Here is a 24,258-nt window from a genome sequence, read left to right as displayed (position 1 = left end):
TGGAGTTTGATCCCTGGGTCGGGAAGATCCCCTGGAGGAGGGCATGGCAACCCACTCCAGTATTCTTGCCTCGAGAATCCCATGGACAGAGGAGCCTGGCAGGCTACAGTCCATAAGGTCACAAAGAGTTGGACACAACTGAAGTGACTTAGCACACACTATTTAATAAAAACTTTGTGTGTGTGTGTATCTTTTGATTCAGCAAATTCTGTTTCTGAAATTCTACTTCATAGACTATTCATATCAGAGAATATTTTCATTAAAAAGAAAGAATTTTCACTGTACTAGATGTTCTGGAGGAGTTTTCATGAGCTTTGGGGATTTTTTGAATGGGAAAAGCAAAATTTTTAGACATATATAAATATACATATATACATGCATATACTTATTTGATTTTGTGAGGATGATGAAAGATATGAACAAATATATGCCATTTAGTCAATTTATTTTGAGAATTGAAGGAGGGACTGAGAAAAAAATAAGGAAAAATTACTACTACCATACCCTGGTAAATATATGTTGATCTGTAGATGTTTGTATATATTTAGGGCTCCTTTAAGAAATTAGGAGAAAAAATTGTGTATCTACTGGCTTAAAGGGGTGTTAACTTTAAAAAGTAAGTATTTGGAGTATATGTCTATTAAACCAAGATATGCATGACAGTGAAAGTGGCTCAGTTGTATCCAACTCTTTGCGACCCCATGGACTGTATGGCATAGAATTCTCCAGGCCAGAATACTGGAGTGGGTAGCCTTTCGCTTCTCCAGGGGATCTTCCCAACCCAGCAATCAAACCCAGGTCTCCCGCTTTGCAGGCAGATTCTTTTATCAGCTGAGCCACAAGGGAAGCCCAAGATGTGCATACTAATATATTAATAAGTGTTTGTGTGAGCATATCCAAACAATGAGAAGGGTGCAGATTGATACAGACTAGTTTGTTAATATTACCAGTGTTTTGTATGTGGGGTATGAGAGAAAGAAAGAAATCAAAGATGAATCCTAAATTTTTACCTCAACACCTAGATAACTGGTTAAGACTTGAGACCGGAAGAAAGAGGTTGGGATTAATAATTATGCTTTCAGTGTATTAAGGCAGGAAATGCTGATAAACATTCAGATGGAGATATCAAGTGAGCAGTTCAAAATACCCATCAGGAATTAAGAGGATTCCTCATAAGAAAATAGAAATTTTGGAGTCCTCAGTATACAAGTGATATTTAAAGCTATAGGACTGAACGAGATTTCCTAGGGAAAAAGTACAACTAAAAAAGAAAAGCAAATAAAAGGACAGTACTCAGGATTGAGCATTTGAGAATTTAGCCTTTACAAGTTATAAAGAATAATAAGCCAGCAAAGGGACACAGGTGAAATTAATAACAAACAGGAGAGTGTGGCCACATAGAAGCCAAGAAAAGAAAGCTTCTAAATGAATTAACAAAAAAACTAAGAAGCAATAGTGCTTTCTCCTCTCAGCTACTTTGCACATTTATCCTTGTATCGGTTATCAATTGTCAGCCCAGTGGGAAGCCAGAAATCTGCACTTCTATCCAACAAGAACAAGGCACCACTCCCCTCTGGGGTATCATAGAAGGTGAAATGGGAAACCTGAAATTTCACCCCCACCTGGCACTTAGGAGATGACACTCCATTCCATCTGGCCTAGTGTCAGAGAGGTCATTCTAAAATAGAAGGTTTACAAAAGATCCAGAGTCTCATAATGCTCTGATGGTCCAGGATACCATTTTTTAAAAATCATTCATCAGGAGAATTACAAACTGAATGACAAAATACAGTTTTGAAAGATGCTGACACCAGAAAGAGAAAGACAAATACCATATATCACTTATGTGTGGAATCTAAAATATGACACAAATGAACCTATCTATAAATCAGAGAGATTCAGAGTCCCAGAAGAAGAGAAGAAAGAAAAGCTCAAACGTATTCAAAGAAACGATGGCTGAAAACTTAGAAATTTGTCAAAATAGATAAACCTACAGATTCAAGAGGTTGAACATATCCAAAACAGAATAGACCCAAAGAAATCTGTACCCAGGTATGTCAAATTTAAGCTTCTGAAAACTAAAAAAAGAAAAAATCTGAAAACAATGAAAGAGAAATAACACCTACAGGAAACATTTTTTGGATGGCAGATTTCTCATCAGCACCATGGTGGTCAGAAGTAAGTAGCACAACATTATCCAGTTTCTGAAAGAAAACTGTTAGGGACTTCCCTGGTGGTCCAGTGGCTAAGGCTTGGCACTCCCAATGTAGGGGGCCCGGCTTCGATCCCTGTTCAGGTAGCTAGATACCACTTATGCAAATAAAGATCCTGTATGCCACAACTAAGACCTGGTGTGACTGAAATAAATAACAACAATAATACAATAAACCTATGGGAAAAGAAAAACCCTGTCAATTCCAAATTCTATATGGTAGGATTATCCTTCAGGAATGAGAGAAAACTTAGAAAAGCTAAGAATTTGTCACCACTGAACCTACTATAAACATTTCTGGAGAATGTTCTTCAAATATAAAGAAAATAATAAAAGATGGAAGTTTAAGCTATCAGGAAAAAGGAAAGCACAATAGAACAAAATATTACTAAATACAATATACTTCCTGTTCTCAAGTTTTCTAAATTATGTTTGACAGTTGAAACAAGAAAATATCTCTATATAATATCTGATTTGGTTTGCAGTGACTATAGAAGAAATATTTAAGACAGTTATAAATAGGGGACTACGGTTTTCTATACTTAATTTGAAGTGGTAAAATATTAAAACCAGTAGGCTGTGTTAAGTAATGTATGTATAATGTAAGATTTAGAGTAAATACCCCCCAAAAAAATCTGTACAAGAGGTACACTCAAAACATTATAGAACACTTCCCTGGCAGTCCAGTGGTTAAGAGTCTGCCTGCCAGTGCAGCAAACATGGGTTCAACTGCTGGTCCAGTAAGATTCCACATAGAGCGCTTAGCCCATGCGCCACAACTACTGAGCATGCGCTGTAGAACCCGCGAGCCACAACAATATACTCAGATCCATATCTCACACCATAAACAAAAATTAACTCTAGTTGAATCATAGGCCTAAATGTCAAACCTCACATTGTAAAACTTCGAAAAACAGAAGAAACCCTTTGTGACCTTGACTTAGGCAATAAAAGCGCAGTCCTTAAAACAAAAAATTGATAAAATTAACTTTACCAAAATTAAAAATTCCTGCTTCTTAAAACACAATGTTAGGAAAATGAAAACACAAAGCACAAGCTAGGAGAAAAATCTTTGCCAACGCATATATCTAATAAAGAACTTAAATCCAGAATATGCAAAGAATTGCCAAAAATCACCAGTAAGAAAACTGCACAATTTTTCAAATGAGTAAGAGTTCTGAACAGGCACCTCATCAAAGAAGACATCCAGATGGCAAAGAAGAACATGAAAAGTGCTCAACATCATTAGTCATTGAAAGTGAAAGTTGCTCAGTTGTGTCCGACTCTCTGCAACCCCATGGACTTGTACAGCCCATGGAATTCTCTAGGCCAGAATACTGGAGTGGGTAGTCTTTCCTTTCTCCAGGAGATCTTTCCAACCCAGAGATTGAACCCAGGTCTCCCGCATTGCAGGTGGATTCTTTAGCAACTGAGCCACCAGGGAAGCCCAAGAATACTGGAGTGGGTAGCCTATCCCTTCTCCAGTGGATCTTCCCAACCCAGGAATCGAGCTGCAGTCTCACATTGTAAGTGTATTCTTTACCCAACTGAGCTATCAGGGAAGCCATTGAGGAAATGCAAATTTAAAATGGAACAAGATGTCACTACGTACCTATCAGAACAGCTAAAGCCAAAAAGGTTGACTATTTCCAATATGGGCAAAGATGTATTTTACTTTCTTCTTGCTGGTGGGAGGTTCAAGATGCAATAATTTGTCTTTTGTTTTGGAGGTGACATCCCGGACTACTGAACCCCTAAATTTTTTTACTGATGTGGTGGTCCCCAATTCTCCATAAGATTTATCTCTCAGTCATTGTAGTGCATAATGAAGATTCCTCCATGCTAGCCATTTATATAGCTTATTTGGTCCATTAATAGAATGTGATATTCTGAAGAATGTCCATATTATTTGGATTTCTCCATTTTGTAGTTTGACCACAGTCAAAGAGTTAAGGTAGCTTTGGGAAAAATTGTGAATGTGCACCATTGTCCATTTCAAATGAATGTGAACTGCTTGTAAGATTAGAGATTGCCAAATGTTTACAGACTCTTTTAACCCTATTGTAATATGCAGAGCATCTGTTCGTTTGGTTCATACTACTTAACCCTAGCATATGACTGAACATAATTCAGAATAGCCAAGTACCCCATATGGTAAAGACAGTTTTTTGTCATTTTGCCCCAATACAGTCTAATTTCTGCCTCACCAGACAGCATTCACAACTCAGAGAGGAAACTCATGCAGTAATTTTCCATGCTTTTTTTAAATTTAGAAATGGTTTGTGTGTAGAGGACCGATGCTCAGATCTTACTGAAAAGGCTCATTTGTATTGAGTTACACAAATCGTGCCCTTTGCTACTGTTTCATCTAACCCAAGGACCTAAGGAAGTTGAAATTAATCCCAAGCCTGGAGTAATAAATTAGTAACCCCTTCTTCTCTCTATGAACATCCTTTGTTTTTATTTTTTGGTTTACCAGTTATGATGGCACTAGAGAACTTTTTCAAAAACGTGCTCTCTCAACAGCAATTTCTTGACTCCTCTCTATCTGCCAAAACCTGTGGGTAGAAACAGAGGATACAGAGATAAATTAATCTCTGGCTTTGGGAGGCTCTCAGAGTAACTGGGGAAACACTTCAAACAGTTCGGGGAGAGTACTGTATTGAAAGTACTGTAAATATGGGACCAGAGTGCTGTGGGAAAAGGAAATAACTCTTTATGCCAGAGGAGTTTAGAAAAGACATGATACATAAGCTGAGCACTGATTAATAATCATCTGACAGAAAAGAGGGCAGATGAGGGCAATCTGGGCAGTGAATGTTAGCCCCATTAGTGAGTTTCTTAGTAGTTTTGGATCATACTTGAAGCCAAGTATGGATCATACTTGAAGAAGGGTTTTCTTTGCTACAAAGAACCAAAGCAGTGGTTAGACAGCTTTATATGCTAGGTTATGGGAATCTGAGGGCTTACCTGATGGTAAAGAAGTCTCCTGCAATGCAGGAGGCCTGGGTTCAATCCCTGGGTTGGGAAGATCTGCTGGAGAGGGGAATGGCTACCCCAGTATTCTGGCCTGGAGAATTCCATGGACTGTATAGTCCACGGGGTCACTAAGAGTCGGACACAACTGAGCGACTTTCACTTTGATGAGAATCTGAAGGTCTTTATGTGGACTTTCAACAATGGAGCAGCAGCTAGCTAAGGTGAAAGACTGCCTGAAATCATTCTTAAATATTAATACATGCTCATCATGTGAGAACATCTGGCTCACCTGCCATGTCTGGCTTCCTAGGGTTTGTACTGTGGTGTAGTATCACAGCCATCAGGAATGAGCCTCCTGTTCCCTTGGAATACATTTTCACAGCTTTAAAATTTTTTAGTCGTTTACAAATTCATGCAGAATGAGGAATCCAATGATTATTTGTAGTTGGGCTCCTTGGTGGAGTGAGGGCTGCTTTTTTTCCTCAAAGGATGCTTAAAGGATAGTTTGGGTTATCACGGTTGAATTTTGTCAAAGTTTAATTTTTAAAAATGTTGAAAACGTGACTCATACAAATACAGAATGAATATGTGTCAAAGATTTATTGTAATAACTTATTAATAAGGGAACCAGTTAGTTAAAGCTGGTTATAAGAGCATGTTGAAGAATTGGGTATTCATAGAGATTTGTAAAAGCAAACTAAGAGTAAAAAAGGAATGTTAGAATTAAGATGTTAGATTTGATATAAAAGAGGAGAGCATTCAAACTGTACCCTTTGGGGTTATGTTTTCGATTGGATAATATCAAGCATATGATTTGAGAGTCTAAGCTCATAATTGATAGTAATAACAATGCTTTATTCCGTTAGGCTAGGTAATGAAATAACTCTTGGACGAGACCACCAGCCCTCTTAGTTCCCAGTAATGCATCGAAAGTACGTGCCACCTACCTTTTTGCCTTTTTTCCAAGTAATTTTTCTTAACAACATTTCATGTTTCTAAAGCCAGGCGTTTGAGCTGTCTTATCCCACCCCACCCCTGTCTGTCCCAGCATGCCTTTGTAAGCCTAACTGCCCTCTACACCTTACTCTCTACGTGTACCACTCTCTTCTACTTTAGAGCTATTGCCCACCCTGTCCCATCAGCCAAGGACCCTGAGGTTCATTGCTAGAGGTCAAAGATCAACTTACCCTTCAAGGGCAAATGCAGTTGGCACCCTCTTCTCAGAATCAGTGCTGTAATGAATCCCACTTGACACTCTTCCAAATTACTTAGTACCAGTTTATCTTGGCTAGTCTAAAAAAAATGTGGCTTCTTGGGATTTCACTATTTTATTTGCTTGGAATGTCTCTAGGGACAGCCTGATATAAAACTAAGTCTTCAACTATTAATGCATTTGCTCCTGTTTAATTGGATTTGATAGCTTGGGCACACCTGCACAAAAGCTTTCAAATGAAATGTGCATTTCGTTGTGTGAGCCTAATTTAAAACTGGCCCTAGGGGACATTTTGTACAATTGGTGGGAAATTTGTGATATCATGTTGAGACTTAAAGTGACTAAATTCAGCTTTGACTGAATTTTTGATGCAAAAAAATAAATTAAAAAAACCTTGGAAATTGGACCACAAAAAGGAGGCTGAAAGGTCATTAATTCTGGCAGTTGATCATGGGACAAACTGCATATCCAAATGCAAAAGAATGAATTTGTTACCTTGCTAAGTGAAGTAAGCCAGATAAAGACAAATATCATATATATATTTTATCTGAAAAATATGATACAAATGAATTTATTTACAAAACAGAAGTAGACTCATAGACATACCAAACAAGCTTACCAAAGGAGAGAGAGGGGTGAGGGACAAATTAGGAGTTTCAAATTAAAATATACAAACTATTGTACTATATGTAAAGTAGATAACCAACAAGGACTTACTGTATAGCACAGGGAACTATACTCAATATCTTGTAATAACCTAAAATGGAAGAGACTGTAAAATATATATATATATAACTGAATCGCTTTGCAGTATATCTGAAACTAATACAATATTATAAATCAAGTATATTTCAATGAAAATTTTTTAATGCAAAAAAGAAAGTGAATTTCAACTACTGCCTCACAAAATTAGCTCAAAATGGACCAAACACCTAAATAAAACTGTAGAACTCTTAGATGAAAACATAGGCGTAAGTCTTTTTGACCACAAATTTGTCAGTGTTTTATTAAATTTGATACCAAAAGTTTTTTGTGTATTCTCCCCATCTCAGATGGAGTTCATTCCTTCTTGTGCTGAATCTACTTGTGTCTAATCCGTGGACTGTTTTCTCAACCCATCCTCTGATTTAACCTTGTTCGTGGGAGAGCCCAGAGGACATTCCGTTTATGGAAGCAGTCAGGAATGCACAGGTGAGAGAGGTGGTAGCACCAAGAAAAACAGTGATGACTGGTCTTTGGAGTCTGGGGCTAACAGTGGAGATGCTCTTAGACAACCAGGCCTCCTCATAGGATGCGAAAATATCAGTAATAGAGGCCAAGTGATATAGCATGTAACTCTTAAGAAGCAAAGTGGGCACAATTATCTTAATTAAATGAAAGCTGTAGAATGGGTTACTAGAAATGGGGTATAGTCATCATCTTACTTTATCTTCCCAACAGTCCAGTGAGGCAAATGTTCGATCCCATTTTATAGAGAATCTGCATGCAAGTCAAGGCTGAGAAGGACTGACACCTTTGCCAAAGATCCACAGAAAGAGGCAGACCTGGCCTCAACTCCAGGGCCACCTACCACCCAAGTCCATGTATTAGCATCAGACCACACTGCTTATGAAAGAAGGATGAGAGACACTTCCAACCTCACAGTGGCTGATAGATCTCTGGAAGACAGAAACAGCATGAACTTAGTCAGAGGAGGAACAGAAATAATGTGTGTTGTAACTTTTTATGGAATTTTCATCAGAACTGAGAAGTTAGCACTGAACTGCTTAGATCTGCTGCATGAAGCTGGTGGATTGATCAGCACAAAAGGTGCTGTGGTACATCACCCAAATTCCCCTTCTGGACTTACTAGGCTCTTCCCTCACTAGCAGCCCGTGGGTTCTAATCACAGGACATAGAGCTTCTGAAATTCCATACCATGCTCCATGCTTGACCTCATCACAGCAGTGGTGCTCCTTCAAAATTGTGGAGGATCATCCTTCTATCCTTGAACACTGTAAACTCACTTGCTCCCTTTACTTCCTCAGAGAGTCACAGGTCAACTACTGCAAGAATTTCCTTTATCTTTACCCTGGCATCTGCTTTCTTCTCTTTAGGAAGCTCTCCTGCTCTTAGACTGAAAACCTGGCTGCTCTGTGTCTAGACTGTAGAAATTCCGGAGATGAACAGTGCTGACGGTTGCACAACAATGTGAAGGTACTTAATGCCACTGAATTGTGCACCTAAATACAGCACGTCATAAGAGTGTTTTCTTCATAACCTTGGAACTGCAACTTTAGTTCCTTTAAGAGATGGAAAAGGTTAGCTATATAACCCAGTTGTTAACAGCTTTCTTCTTTGCCGTTAAATCAGAATGAATTACTGTCAGAAGACATCTGAGTTTATTTTAAGTTGTCCATTCTATAATTATTAAAAACAAGATAATATATATACTATTTCTTAGGACTTTCTTGGTGGTCCAGTGGTTAAGATTCTGTGCTGCCAATGCAGGAAACCCAGGTTTCATCCCTGGTCGGGGAATAGATCCCACATGCCACAACTAAGAGTTCTAAAGATGCTGTATGCCACAATAAACACCAAAGGTTCTACATGCCCCAACCAAGAACCTGGCACAGCCAAATAAGTAAAGGGGTAAAATATTTTAAATATATAAATAGATTGTTTCTTAACTAATTTTAATACAATGTAATGTATAGCTAAAATTAAAAATCACATGATGTAAAGAGTATGATAAGTGCATGGTTTCCCTGGGTAAAATGTACATATGGATGTAATGCAAATTCTGGTGTTTAGCTTTTAAAAAAATAAAAAATAAAGTATGAAAATAGTAAATAACTCGATTATTTTTGTTATAAGAAATGTTTTCCTATTTAATGAAGCAGAAAAGTATTTATTACTAAAAACTGATTAAACTAGCATGTAATTTCTTTCCCTTTTTCCCCCCAGGCCAAAAAACAAACAAAAAAAAAACCCTCAGTTTTTAAAACAACAAAGATTTACCATAATAACAAATATTTCATGATATGATTTGATAAAAATGATTTTAACTACTTAGTCAATTAATGCACAACAAATCTAAAATAAATCACTTAAAAGTTTTATCTGGGAGTTTTATCCAGTATATCTGAAGAGACTTAGTAGTCCCATTAAAACATTCCAGGTATATTTAAAAGAATCACTGTCAATAGTTGATGCTTTTTTTCTTTCAGGAATGATCATTTAAAGACCTGCTTACATTACATAAATACAGAGAGATATTTTTGGCATTCAGGACAGAATTTCTTATTTTTTTTTAATTGAGGTATAGTTGATTTACAATATCATGTTAATTTCAAGTGTCTAACAGTGATTCAGTTATACACACACACACACACACGCATGCATGCATATATACACATACATTCCTTTTCAGATTCTTTTCCCTTATAGTACTGTGTGTATGTCATTCTCAGTCTCCTATTTTATCCCTCCTCCATCCCCTTTGGTAACCATAGGTTTTTTTTCTAGGTCTGTGAGTCTATTTTGTAAATATGTTCATTTGTATCATATTTTAGTTTTCATGTATAAGTGATATCATATGATATTTGTCTTTCTGACTTAGTATGATAATCTCTAGGTCCATCAATGTTGCTGCAAATGGCAATATTTCATTCCTTTTTATGACTTATGCTCATGCTTTTTTTGGTCCGCTCACAAGTGATTATCTAACAAGAGCTAGGCATTGTTGGTCTATAGTCAGGGGATAGAGGAGACAAAATTATTTAATAAAAGTTATCAATACTCCCACTGCCTCACTCTATCATTTATCTGAATTCAGAACTTGGGGCAGAGTGCCCTGTTCTTAATTTAACTTGACTCTTAAGAGAAATGAGCCCAAGACAGGGAGAGAGACAGGAAACCCCCTCCAAGAGTAGAGAAGGGTAAGGTGCATGCCTTTTTCTTATAAAGGGACAAAGGGCAATTGGTGATCCAGACCTAGATCAGACCAATGTTAGAAAATTTATGGGCAATGAGGACCTGGAAACATGTATCAAAGCCCTAGGAAGGCCTTCCCATGCCCCCAGGGGAATCAGATCCTGCTTTACAAGACTGCACATCTTAGTCACAGTGGAACTGTGAAGTGATGTTGCCTCTTCACTCCCAAATTCAGAAGGAATTGGAGAAGTCCCTTCGTCGGCCAGAAAAGGGAGGGAATATGACTTTTTAATGAGTAATTAATAATACCTTTCTTCTTAATTTGTACATTGTTTTCATGAATACACTGTTGATTTTTATGTACTGTTGCTTTTATTATTTATGTCTAGTGCTCACACACACTGGTTTTCATGTTTATTTGACATTAAAATTAATGAGAGATCTTTTAATTCTTTTAATAGCCAAAATTTGATTTTCTCTTTAGAACTGTTTTGTCTGAAGATCTGTAATCACTTTGTGATTTTAAGTTCCTTTATTGAGACTACCCCCAACACTTTTTAAAGGCTCAATCTACCTAAACTCTTACACTTGGGAAATGGCTCAAGAGACACTAATTTATCAATATAATGAAATACCATGCAGTCAACAGCAATGTTGAAGGCATACAATATGGACCTGCCCAATAGCATCTTTTTTAAAAATTGTTTTGCTTTATAGTTGATTGACAAATTTGTGTTTTATGTGTACAGCATAGTGATTCAGTTATAGAGATACATATATTCATTCTTTTTCAGATTCTTTTCCCATATAAGTTAATACAGAATATTAAGTAGAGTTCCCTGTGCTATACAGTAGGTCCTTGTTGGTTATCTATTTTTTATATAGTAGTGTGTGTATATTAATCCCAAGCTTAAAGAGCATCTTAAATGCAGAAACTAGAACACTGATTAGAGTGAGTCAGATCATTTCCGTTCAGAGTTGAATTGGAAAAATTTAACATATTAACTTGGAGAAACATGAGGAATTTTTTTCTTAAATCATTTTCTTCAATGTGATTAAAATATGTGTTACACAATAAAAATATGCAGTGTATGTCAAGAGCAGTGATCATTGTTAACAAGTAAACTAAAATATTCCTTGAAAATTGATTAGTAAAGAAAAGGACTTTCAAAGGGCAAAGAGCTTAAGTTATAAAAGGGAGAGTTGGTTATAGAAAAAAATGTATTTTGCAAAAGCCTGCCAAAAAGACCCAAAAAACATCTCTCCTGAGGGTAAATTCAAGAAAGGCCAAGGTAATAGGCTTCCAGAGAAATCAACAGATCTGCAGAATGCAGGTCCAAGGATCTGTTGCTGTTGATGAGCTTGAATATTTTGTCATTCCCCACCACACACAAAGGGAGAAAACCAGACATGACAAAGGAAAATGTAGTGTATGTAAGCTCAACAACCACATATCAAATGTGTGTAAATCTCTGCCTCTGCGTTAAAGCATTTGCCCCTTTCCCAAGGATTCTCCTCTCCTCACCCTTCTTCCTGGGATCCTTGGTAAGGAAGCTTGAATGGGGGAGTGGATGGTCCTTCCTTGTTCACCTGTGTATACTACTTGCATTCTGCCTGTTCTGGCGCCTCAGTGGGGTGTGCTGGCCGGTGAAGCTGAACTCAAGCTCCACTGCCTGGGAGACTTCCTCAAGCCACAGTTCCCCTGCAGCTCAGCTGCCTTGTTGGTTCTGATGTCGTGTTGAGTGTAGCACCATGTTGGACAGAGAACCACTGTGTGGTACAGCTGTCTTGGGATGCAGAACTGTGTTGGTGGCGACAGCATGTAAAAGGAATTCCATGTTAGACAGAGGCCCACGGTGGGAGCAGTACCATGTGGGATGTAGCACCGGGTTGGCAGTGGAACCAAGTAGAAGGGGGCATGTTGGTGGGCCAGCAGTGGTTACTGAGTGCTGCACAGGCTTTCTAAGGGGCTGCTCCAGGGAACCCAGGACGAAATGTCTGCTCTAGGATTTCTCATCACACTTCAGAACTGTGGGTCCTTAATACGCATACTGTCCTTGGAAATTCAACCCTGAGAGAAGTGTAGGACTAGAGCCCCCATCTCCGACATCCTCCTCTCTTCCAAAAAAATCATAAGAAGGTAAAAATCGACCATCATTCCACCCTACATAGATAGCTACTGGTCATATTTACATAATAATATTTTTATATGTGTATATATTTGAATGAAATGGCACACATTATACATAATGTTTTATAGTATTTTTATTTAATAGTATATCTGTCACTCTTTATAGTGTGGGTAATTTTATTTAATTTTTATTAAATATAAATGATTTACAATGTTGTGTTAGTTTCAAGTGTACAGTAAAGTGATTCAGATATATATAGATGTGTGTGTGTGTGTGTGTGTGCGCATTCATGCGTGCACTCACTCTTGTCTTAACTCTGCAACATGGACTATAGCCCACCAGGCTCCTCTGTCCATAGAATTTTCCAGGCAAGAATACTGGAGTGGGTTGCTGTTTGCTGCTTCAGGGGATCTTCCTGACCCAGGGATCAAACCCACAACCCACATCTCTTGCGCCTCCTATGTTGGCAGGCAGATTTTTTACCACTGCACCACCTGGGAAGCCATATATATATATATATATATATATATATATATATATACATATATATATATGTATATACACACACACATATATATTCTTTTTTAGTTTCTTTTTTATTATAGGTTAACATAAGATATTGAGTATAGTCCCCTGTGCTATACAGTAGGCCCTTGTTGATCTGTTTACATATAGTAGTGTGTATATTTTAATCTCAAACTCCAAATTTATCCCTCCCCCACGTTTCCCCTTTGGTAACCATAAGTTTGTTTTCTATGTCTGTGAGTCTATTTCTGTTTTGTAAATTATCTTTATTTTTAATGGCTATATACTCCTCCATAGTATAAATGTATAACTCATTTAATCAATCCCTCTTCATTTTAGGTGCTAACAGTTGTTCATGCTTATATACAGGGGTGTATATCCTTGCAGAGAAATCTGTTCACCACCATGATGTTTTCATTAGTAAATTTCCTAGAATTTCTGGTTCAAGGTATAGACTGAAGTGATGCATGCTCACAGTGAAAATTCAAACAACACAAAAGTTTATATTGCTGATAGGTATATACTCTTCCAGCCTTTTTTCTCTGCATGGTCCCACACATATATGTACGTGCACACACACACACGCGCTCATAGAAGATAAAACGGTATCCTGTTATGCATACTGTTCCAAAGCTTGTTCTTTTATAAAAAATACAGTAGATCATGAACATCCACCTGGTCTATAAGTTCACCTCATTTTAAGTTGCACAGTATTCCAGAATATAGGTATTTTTGTCAGCCATTCCTGTCTGGATAGACATTTAAGTTGCTTATAGTTTTTTCTCTCATAAATTTGGTGGCAGTAAATACTCTTGTTAGTAGAACTTTCACACGTGTAATTGTGTAGGATAAATTTCTGGAAGTGGATTTCTGGGTCAAAGGGTGTTAGGAATGTACTGAAGTTCAGTCTCAGTGTTGGTATTCTACCAAAATCTGATTTTTAAGTTTGGCTTTAGCCAAATATCAAAATGCTTGCCTCATGATCACTTCTGATTTCCTTAACCTTGTCGTCAGTGATCACATGGTAGCCTGGACGTCAACAAAATTCCTGTTTTACTATTGACTCTGTCTGCTATGTAGAATAATGCCCTCCCCCAAAGATGTCCATTTCTATTATCTGAAAGCTGTGAATATGGTAAGTTACATGGCAAAAGGGGATCAAAGATGCAGACAGAATCAAGTTTGCTAATCAGATGATATTAAAATAGCTTATCCTGGATTATCTAGATGGGGACAAGAAGGAAGCTGAAAAGGAGGGTCAGAGGGAGTCAAGACTATGGAAGAAGAGTCAGAGAGATGGCTTTGAAGATGAAGTAAAGGGGCCACAAGCCAAGGAATATAGGCAGCTTCTAGAAACTGGAAAAGGCAAAGAAATGGGTTCTTCCCTTTTGTCACATTCATTTTAGCCCCATGTCAGACTTCAAACTATAAAATAGTAAATTTGTATTGTTTCAAGGTATTAAGTTTGTGGTAATTTGTTAACAGGGCTTCCCTGATGGCTCAGTGATAAAGAATCTGCCTGCCAGTGCAGGAGATACAAGAGATATGGGTTCAATCCCTGGGTTGGGAAGATCTGAAGTAGAAAATGGCAACTGGTTCCAGTACTCACGCCTGGAAAACTCCATGGACAGAGGAGCCTGACAGGCTACAGTCCGTGGGGTCACAAAGAGTCGGACACAACAGAGCACACACACAGAATTTGTTGCAACAGCAATAGAAAACTAATATAGTGATCAAGAGGTTTCTGGTCTAATAGAGCAAATATGGTTAAGTAAGTATTTATAGCATGGAAAATAAATGAAGAAAATAGCTGATGAGTGTCCTTGACAAAGGAACACACATGGTAAAGATCATGGGTAGTTTTGGAATCATAAGCACATAGTGCTTTGTCTGTAGCCTTCAGCTGTTTCTTCAGAGAGTCCCTTTAGTGCACAAGGATGTGTTGGTGAAAGGCAGAGAATGGACAACTTTCATCACTTTGCTTCAGGCAAAGACATTACTTGACCTGTCTGAGATTCAGGAACTGTCTTGTCACACATATACAAGTTGCTCAAACAAGAAACTGTAGCCATTAGGTGTTTGAGTACAGGATAACAAGAAGCCTTATCACTATTTTTTGATAATACCAGCATAGTAGGACTTACTAACAACCAATGGTTGCTTACAACAAAAATAGTTTGCAGGAACCTGATAAAGGGAACTGAAACCAATTTAATTTCCTCTCTTTGGGTTTAAAAAAAAAAAAAAAATGGGACCAGGCATACTTTCCTGTCCTTATACACTGAGAACAGACAAAAATAACTTGGCTCTTTGCTTCAGCAAGTACTTGATCCTAGAAGACTGTGAACTAACAGAAAGAGCTTACTTGTCAAAACTAGCATTTTATTCATCAATACTTGCTTAAAGGCTATTGCCTCACAGTGCCTATCAATCCAAAATTATTGTTATAAACTCTGCCAAATTTCAGTCAGTTTCCTGCTTTGCAAGACATTCCTTAAATCTACCCAGTTTGGGTCGTGTGTGTGTGTGAGTCACTCAATCGTGTCCGACTCTTTGTGATCCCATGGACTGTAACCCACCAGGCTCCTCTGTCCACGGGATCTTCCAACCAAGAATACTGGAGTGGGTTGCCATGCCCTCCTCCAAGTTTGGGCCCTAAAGCTCTATACATATCCTCTCTGACTTTCCCCTCTGAGAAATTGTTATGCCACTTTGGCAGTCTCTTTAATGCTGTAAGTTCATTAAATTTAACTTTACTTGAGCAGATTTTCAGGGGGTCCTTTCGAGAGGTTTACTCAATAGAAGTAACCTTGAGAGCACTAGTCTACTTACTGTGTGTGCACATGCGCTCAGTCATGTCCGCCTCTTTGTGAACCCCATGGACTCTATAGTCTGCCAGACTCCCCTGTCCATGGGATTTTCCAGGCAAGAAGACTGGAGTGCGTTGCCATTTCCTTCTTCAGAGGATCTTCCTGACCTGGGGATCGAACCCGCATTTCTTGCATCTCCTGCATTGGCAGGCAGAAACCCTGCTCTGAAGATTCTCCTATATTGTCACTCCAGAAAAAATCCTGCAGTTGGTGTGTATGCAATGGAAGCTGAGTACCACATGGATATTCATAGACAATTTTGTTTTCTTAAACTCAAATCCCCTTGCTCCACACAGCAACAGTTCTAGGTCCAAGGTCAATGGAATCTATTTCTATCAGAAATAAAAATATATAAGTGAAAATAGCAGTGTTACCTCTGATATTTAGTGTTTCCTTCAAGTAAAGCAAAATGCTTCAGTTTGTGTGTTTGCTTCAGTGAAATTGTATCATCAACCTAGCATCAAGTCCAGGAATTGAAAAGGAGATAAATTGTTACCCAGTCAGTTCACTATTAGAAAGGAGGAAAACTTTAATAACTTGATGACAGCATCACTGTCAGCTGAACACTTTACTGTAGAACCTACAGAAATAAATCTGGCTTCTTTACTCACTGTTGAAAATGAATGACTATTTAGTACCTCAGAAGTACACACAACAATTGACCAGCCCATGGTACTTGGAAATCATGGTGCCCATGAGTATTAAAATGTAAAACTTATAAAATCTGGCAATAAATAAAATAATTATAATTATCTATAAAATAAATAATTACTATACAATAATATTTTGAAATAATTTTACAATAAAATAAATTAATTTGCATTTGAAAAAAATAGGTTTATGGTACACATCTGTTACACACAATTGTTAAAGATATGGCCAAATTTTTGTCCAAAAAGTTTATATTAATGCATAAAGTGTGTACCAGTATACGTTGTTAAGGCTCTGGAGATACACTGCCTAATTGTCCTCCAGAAAACATGAGCCAGTTGATTCTCCAACACTGAAGAATAATGTCCATTTATCTGTTGTTAAAAGAGAATTTTTCATGGAAGTTATGAACAGGAATAAATAATGGGTATTTCATGTGCCTGACCACATCTGTGACTACATTCTCTATGCTCTCAGTTTATCTCCCCCAGGGACTGGGAGCCCAGTTTGTATCAAGATCATCCATTCTGCAGTTGGAAAACTCTTGTTCCATTTTTGCTTCCTAAAATAACAGAAAAAATGTCCCTTTTCGATTCCTCTCATTATTTCTCCATGCAGTGGGAAAATTTTTTCTACCTTACCTCTTTATCAGATGCAGCCACCTTTATGCAAGGAGTTCCATTTCCATCTTCATATGAGGCATGGGCCAAGTCTTATTACTCACACTTAACGTGGACATGAACACTCAAGAGCAAGCATCCACTCACATACCTCCCAGACACAGCTGGTTGAAACTGACCACTCTGGTTTTCAGTTCTCCAGCTCCTGGCAGTTCCCTTTCTTTCCTACAAATTTAGCTTTGCATTTAAAAGAATGGTATACGTTAGACTGCATCTCTGTTTGTAGTCAGAGTATTTTCAGGTTATCTTAATCTGTCACACTGATGGAACTAGAAGTCCCCTTCAGGGATGGCCATGATGGTCAGATTAGCTCAGAAGGAACTACTTACTAGAACAAAAGGCACATTTGAGTGGACATGATGCCCCTAGCTCCTTGTCATGTTGGAAGCATCTGCTCCTCTAAGGAGTTTGCGTGGAGGGTGATCAACTGCGCACCATCCTGGCTTATTCCTGTGGCTCTGCCCACACTGATGATTACTTGTTTCCTTTTGTGCCAGAACTGACCAAACAGACCTATGTAATGATGAATGAGCTAGAAACAAATGGGACCAACTGCCATGACAGAGGCCAAACCTTCCCTGACCTGCAGGCCTCAGGTCTGGCTGCCCAGGAGTTCTGTGCATGGATGTTCAGGATGCCATATGCTATTCTAGCCAATGATGGGAAATGAAGAGGGACTTGTAATGCTACAAATGGCTATTTCCTGTGACACCCAACAAAATGTACCCCTGTGTTTTCTGTTGTTATTTAGTTGCTAACTCTTTTAAGACCAACTAGACTGTAGCCCACCAGGTTCCTCTGTCCGTGGGATTTCCCAGGCAAGAATACTGGAGTGGGTTGCCATTTCTTTTTCCAGGGGATCTTCCTGACCCAGGGACTGAACCCAGGTCTCCTGCATTGGCAAGCAAATTCTTTACCACTGAATCCCCTTTACTATGTTCTATTCCCTGAGCTGTTCTAAAGACCCAGGAACCCCAAACAAGTCCTGGTAATGACAAGGGCAAACAGAGAAGGTAAAGAATCTGAACTCTCTAAGGCCTCCAGCTGCTGGGACAATGACCATTGCCTGGACACATCTGCCTGTTTGGCCACATTTAAAGGAAACAGGAGGACTGACCATCAAGGCTGTATGCTGATCAGTGACAGCCCCCATGTGCCATCAAGGGGAATGACGTCTGGGGCCTTCACGGCTGCTCTGGGAGTCTGTTTTAGGACCACTGTGTACCTGCCAGTCAGTGAAAGAGAAGGGGGCTGGACAGCAGAGAAGGGACAACCCTCAGGGAAGCCTTTCGGCTTTCTCTCAGTAGAACCCCCATCCAGCTGCTCACTGAAGGCCTGAGGAGCAGAATCACGGGGCCTTTGTTTGGAGAGGTACTATTTAGTTCAATCTTGCAAACAGCGCAGGTTCTGCAATCTTGTCAGACAGCCTCCCACCATGGGGTTCTCACTACTAACTTCATGGCAGGAATGATCTCATTTTAAGCCTCCTCTTATTTTATAATAAGAACCTGCCTTTCAGTCATTTCCACCTACACCCCATCCTCTCCCTGTTGCTGAAGAAGGGAGTCCTGCCTTCAGCTGGCTCAGGAACACAGAGAGCTATGGCCTGAGCCATGAGAACCAGGGCTCCTCGGACCCAGCTCACCCAGAATGGCCATTCAGGAAAGGAACGAGGCTGACCAGTGGGACCAAGGCCTGCCAGGGGCTACCTGTCCACTTTCTAACTGGAGACTTGTTAGGACCCCACCTCTACATAGGGAAGACATCCTCCCAGATAGGAATAAAGTTATTTGGGAACTTCCGTGGTGGTACAGTGATTAAAACTTGGTGCTTCCACTGCAGGGGGCACAGGTTCCATCCCTAGGGGTGGGATTGGGACCAAGATCCCACGTGCCATGTGGCATGACCAAAAATAGAAGTTTTGGATGAGCACTGAAAGTCGAGACCAAACAGTTATTTTATCCTGTCCCTGCATATAAGACAGCGTGTTGAAACCAAAAGCGGTCTGTGAAGGTAGTCAAGGGTGTCCTTTGAAGGCTGTTCCGGCAGACAGGCCACTGTGTTCCCTGGACTGGGCCCCAGTCTCGGAGCAGAGGAGTTGGAGTCTGGGCAGGAGTGCTGGCAGCTTCTCTAGAGCAGGCAGGATTTACTGGGGATCTCATCCTTCAATGTGCTGGCCTTGAGTCTCTATTTTCTGTGTGCCTGCTGGAGGCCCATCATGGTTTTCAAATAATTGTGCTGGACAGAGAAAGGGGGAGAAAATAGGAACTGATTAGGACCTGCAGACCTAGCAAGGCCTCAGAAGCCACACCACTTATATCCATCCCAACATTCTTCCTGCAGATATCACCGTTTGGGGACAAGGACCCCCTCTGACTAGTCCCAGTTCTGTGAGAAAAAAATGTTCCATTCAATCTCTCTCATTCTTTCATCCTAAAGTGTAGAAAATGTTTTAAATGTTGAAAAGCAGACATGCATGTTTCAAGGGCTCACTTGAAAGAAATAGAACTGCCATATGACCCAGCAATCCCACTTCTGGGCATACACACTGAGGAAACCAGATCTGAAAGAGACACGTGCACCCCAATGTTCATCGCAGCACTGTTTACAATAGCCAGGACATGGAAGCAACCTAGATGCCCATCAGCAGATGAATGGATAAGGAAGATGTGGTACATATATACTATGGGATATTACTCAGCCATTAAAAAGAATTCATTTGAATCAGTTCTAATGAGATGGGTGAAACTGGAGCCCATTATACAGAGTGAAGTAAGCCAGAAAGATAAAGAACATTACAGCATACTAACACATATATATGGAATTTAGAAAGATGGTAACGATAACCCTATATGCAAAACAGAAAAAGAGACACAGAAGTACAGAACAGACTTTTGAACTCTGTGGGAGAAGGTGAGGGTGGGATGTTTCTAAAGAACAGTATGTATATTATCTATGGTGAAACATCACCAGCCCAGGTGGGATGCATGAGACAAGTGCTCGGGCCTGGTGCACTGGGAAGACCCAGAGGAATCGGGTGGAGAGGGAGGTGGGAGGGGGGATCGGGATGGGGAATACGTGAAACTCTATGGCTGATTCATATCAATGTATGACAAAACCCACTGAAATGTTGTGAAGTAATTAGCCTCCAACTAATAAAAAATAAAAAAAAAAAAGTTTCTCACAAGAATTAGGTTCAAAAAAAGAAAAGAAGAGGGCTTTCTCTCCAGAGGGATGGGGGCCCATGTACTCTGAAGGGCTTTCCCTCTGCAAATCAACTAGATGTTCATGAATCCTACCTTTTAATGCACTGCTAGGCTCTTGGGAAGCAGCTGGGAAAAGGAAGCTGAAACAACATCAGTGGGCAGGGCAGTGAGCAAGCAAATGCCAAACCCACCAAGTTGGAATATAGGGGTGAATCCTAGATTCCCCACATGGTGAATCTGAACTGAAACTGAAACTTCCACTTTAAGCTGGAATTATTTTTTACTGTGGTAAAATACACATGAAGTAAAAATTTCCACCTTGGCCATCTTTAAGTATACAGTTCGGTGGTACTGAATACATTCATAATGTTGTACAACCATCACTACCATCCATCTCCATAACTTCATCATCCCAAACTGAAACTGCATATGCATGGAGCAATAACTCCCCATTCCCCTCTCCCCCGAGGCCCTGAAAAGCACTATTATACTTTCTCCCTTTACGACTTTTAAGTCAGTCGTTTTATTTTTTAAAATATACTGGTGAATACTTGATTTACAATGTTACGTTAGTTTCAAGTATACAGCAAAGTGATTCAGTTATACATTATGTATACATATAGTCATTCTTTCTTACATTCTTTTCTCATATAGGTTATCACAGACTATTGAGTTCCCTGTGCTATCCAGTAGGTCCTCATTGATTACCTATTTTATGTATAGTAGTGTGTGTATGTTAATCCCAAACTCCTGATTTATCACTCCCTCCCCGTGTTTTCCCTTTAGTAATCATAAATTTGTTTTTGAGATCTGCGTGTTCCTGTTTTGTAAATATGTTCATTTTTATCATTTTTAATTAGATTCCACATATGAGTGATATCATATGATACTTGTCTTTCTCTGATTTACTTCACTTAGTGTGATAATCTCTAAGTCCACCCATGTTGCTGCAAATCGCATTATTTCATTCCTTTTTTATGGCTGAGTAATACCACATCTTTATCCACTCCTCTGTCGATGGACATTTAGGTTGCTTCCATGTCTTGGCTCTTGTAAATAGTGCTGCAGTGGATAATGGGGTGCATGTATCCTTTTGGATTATGTTTTTCTCTGGATATACCACTAGGAGTAGGATTGCTGGATCATATGGTTGTTACATTTTTTAGCTTTTTAAGGAACCTCCTTACTGTTCTCCACAGTAGTTGTACCAATTTACATTCCCACCAACAGTGCAGGAGTGTTCCTTTTTCTCCACACCCACTCCAGCATTTATCATTTATTATCTGTAGACTTCCCCCACCTCAGCTTTATTGAGACATAACTGCCATAGAATATAATACTGCATAAGTTTAAGGTATACAATGTGTTGATTTGACACACTTACATATTACAAAATGACTGTAACCATAGCATTAGCTAACACTTCTATCACTTCACATAATTACTATTTCTTTTTCTGTGGTGAAATCCTTTAAGATCTACTCTCTTAGCAACTTTCAGGTATTGATATATTATTAACAGCATTATTAACTAAAATCACCATTCTATACATTAGACCCCCAGAACCTACTCATCTTCTAACTGGAAGTTTGTATCCTTAGACCAACATCTCCCCGTTTCCCACACTCCACCCCCATTTCCTGGAAACCACCATTCTAATCTCTGTTTCTGTGAGTTGAACATGTTGTTTGGGGACTTTTTAATGATGATCGTGCTGACTGGTGTGAGGTGATACCTCAGTGTACTTTTGACTTGCATTTCTCTGATAATTAGTGATGTTGAATATATGGTTTTTGACCATCTGTATGTCTTCTTTGGAGAAATGTTCATTTAGATCTTCTGCCCCTATGATTTTTTTTTTCCAGTAAACAACTTAGTTTTTTATTTGTCCAAGACCAGCTGTTGCAGGCACTGAGGCCCCAAGACTTCCAGAAGGGATGTGGGGAGCGGGCCATCCTGCCTCCCAGGTGCTGCCTGCCCTATCCTGCTTCCTGCAGGAGATGGGAGAGTAGATAAAGTATACCCTTGTGCCATCAAGTATCTCTTCAATTTTGTGAGTGTGTCATTCACTCGTGTCTGACTCTGCGACCCCATGGACTACAGCCCACCAGGCTCTGTCCAAGGGATTCTCCAGGAAAGAGTACTGGAGTGGGTTGCATTTCCTTCTCCATGCCCCTATGATTTTTTACTATCTCATATAAGTGGAACCATTTATTTCAACTTACTCCATGTAAGTGGAACCAGGTAATTTCAACTTATTCAGGACTCCTAGAGGTTAAGTTCAATCACATTTTTGGTCAGCTGAATTTCAACAAGGTACCAAACAGTTCAAGAGAAAAAGAATCATTTTTTCAACAATTGGTACTGGGAAAACTGAATATCCACATGGAAAAGAATAAAGTTGAATGCCTGCCTCACCTCATATGCCCCCTCCTCTGAGCCGAGAGGGGTAGGTCTCTCCGGGGTCAGAAAAGGAAGCTCCTGCATAGTGGCCACAGTCAAACAATCTCTTGAGGCTGGGCTGCCTAGGCCTAATTGACCTCACTCCATCCTCTCCCATAGAGCCCTGCCTTTCCACAGAGGCAGGGCCCTGTTCACTTATCTGGGCCTCCCTTCAGGGGCCAGGGTTAATAAAGCTTAATGCTCACAGCATAAGGCTAAGTGGCTGCCTGGGAAAAGCCATCCTCTTGCTGAAGGAGTGGGCCCAGGCAACTAGGATGGGCAGGTGACCCTGCCCCAAGCCACAGCTGACTGAACCAACACTGCACACTTAACACAAGGAGAGCCTAACTGGCCTTCGCACAGTGGCCTCCATCGGAGAGGCTCTCCCCAGTAGGCAGTGGCCTCAGGGGAGCCCCCGGCCCTGCCCTGGCATGTGAACCACACATGGGCTGTCTTAGCACTCACTGACCATGTCCACGCCTGGCCAAGGCCTGTGGAACCACTACTGTGTGCCACTCTGGAGTTGGCAGAAGATACCCACTGACTCTGGGTGACTCTGGATTTCCCTGGCTGGCATTTTCCTCCTCTGCCTCTAAAGTGGGGAGGGTCATCCTGGGTGTCCCAGTACTGAGGTCACTGAGGCCTTGCCTTCCTGGAGACATGGATCCCCCTGAATTACCTTCTGTTCCATCTTGACCTTGGCATTGTAGAAGGAGACAGAGTCAGGACCCTCGGGCAGCATTGTCTGCTGCAGCTGGCTGAACCTGTCCTGGTCATCTTCTCCCTAGAAGAAGCCCAACTCAGCACAGACCCTTCACCTGGAATCGTCAGGATCCGCTCTGACAGGGCCTGTGGTGGGCATCGGGGCAGCCCCTCGCTGGGCTGGCAAACCTCCACCAAGAGAGCTCACAGTCCTCCAGCCCCAAGTTTCCCAATGTCATCACAGACGCCTGTAACCGCCATCAGGACAAGATGAGCCACTCAAGAAGGCTGGCGGCAGCACGTGGTGTTTTCTGGGTCCTCAGCCCCCAAAGCTGGGGAGAGATCTGTACCTGCCTGCCTGCCTGGGGCAGCTGCAGGAACTGCCATGCTTGAGGAGAGGACGGGGCACCGCCCACTGCTCTGTGCCACTCACCAGAGACACAATCTTGCTGAGAGGCATCATGCCTGGCCGGATGCTGCCACCCGGCCTCAGTGCCATCTGCAGGTCCTCAGGGACGAAGAAGGACTCGTTGTACCAGATGTCAAATTCTGCAGGGAGACGCAGAGAGTGCTGTGAGGGTGGGGAGTCTCGAGGAAGCAGGTCAAGGCTGTGTGTGCCTGTCTTGTGCCTGTCACAGGCTTGCCCGCTGTTCACTTCCTGCTCCCAGGTCTCAACCTTTCCCATCTCCATTTCCTGCCCTCGGAGTCCTGGAAACACATCTAAAGCCCCG

At 40.3% G+C, this 24,258-nt stretch overlaps 2 protein-coding genes across 18 annotated transcripts in view; one reads left to right on the top strand and one right to left on the bottom strand.

Annotated features, from left to right (window-relative positions):
* KLHL18 (kelch like family member 18) overlaps positions 1-24,258 on the top strand; it is a 107,612-nt gene that overhangs the window by 4,437 nt on the left and 78,917 nt on the right. For 12 of the 17 annotated variants that reach the window (XM_061128756.1, XM_061128749.1, XM_061128745.1 and 9 more), the window contains exons 2-3: positions 7,457-7,595; positions 7,845-8,600. The exons of 1 other annotated variant lie outside the window; for it this stretch is intronic. The gene's annotated coding sequence lies outside the window, so the exon portion shown is untranslated. Of the gene's footprint in view, positions 1-6,057; positions 6,124-7,456; positions 7,596-7,844; positions 8,601-24,258 lie in introns of all 17 variants that reach the window. 4 more of the 17 variants (XM_061128748.1, XM_061128754.1, XM_061128750.1 and 1 more) reach the window with 4 other exon arrangements.
* Positions 15,225-24,258, bottom strand: part of KIF9 (kinesin family member 9) — a 40,723-nt gene continuing 31,689 nt past the window's right edge. The window contains exons 19-21 of the mRNA XM_061128737.1: positions 23,961-24,076; positions 23,505-23,609; positions 15,225-19,415 (exon numbers count right to left, since the gene is read on the bottom strand). Of these exons, the coding sequence (XP_060984720.1) occupies positions 19,365-19,415; positions 23,505-23,609; positions 23,961-24,076 (272 nt within the window). The 3' untranslated portion in view covers positions 15,225-19,364. The remainder of the gene's footprint in view (positions 19,416-23,504; positions 23,610-23,960; positions 24,077-24,258) is intronic.

Source organism: Dama dama, chromosome 24, assembly GCF_033118175.1.
Source record: "Dama dama isolate Ldn47 chromosome 24, ASM3311817v1, whole genome shotgun sequence".
Taxonomy (NCBI): Eukaryota; Metazoa; Chordata; class Mammalia; order Artiodactyla; family Cervidae; genus Dama; species Dama dama.
This window is presented reverse-complemented; position numbering and strand designations above follow the sequence as displayed.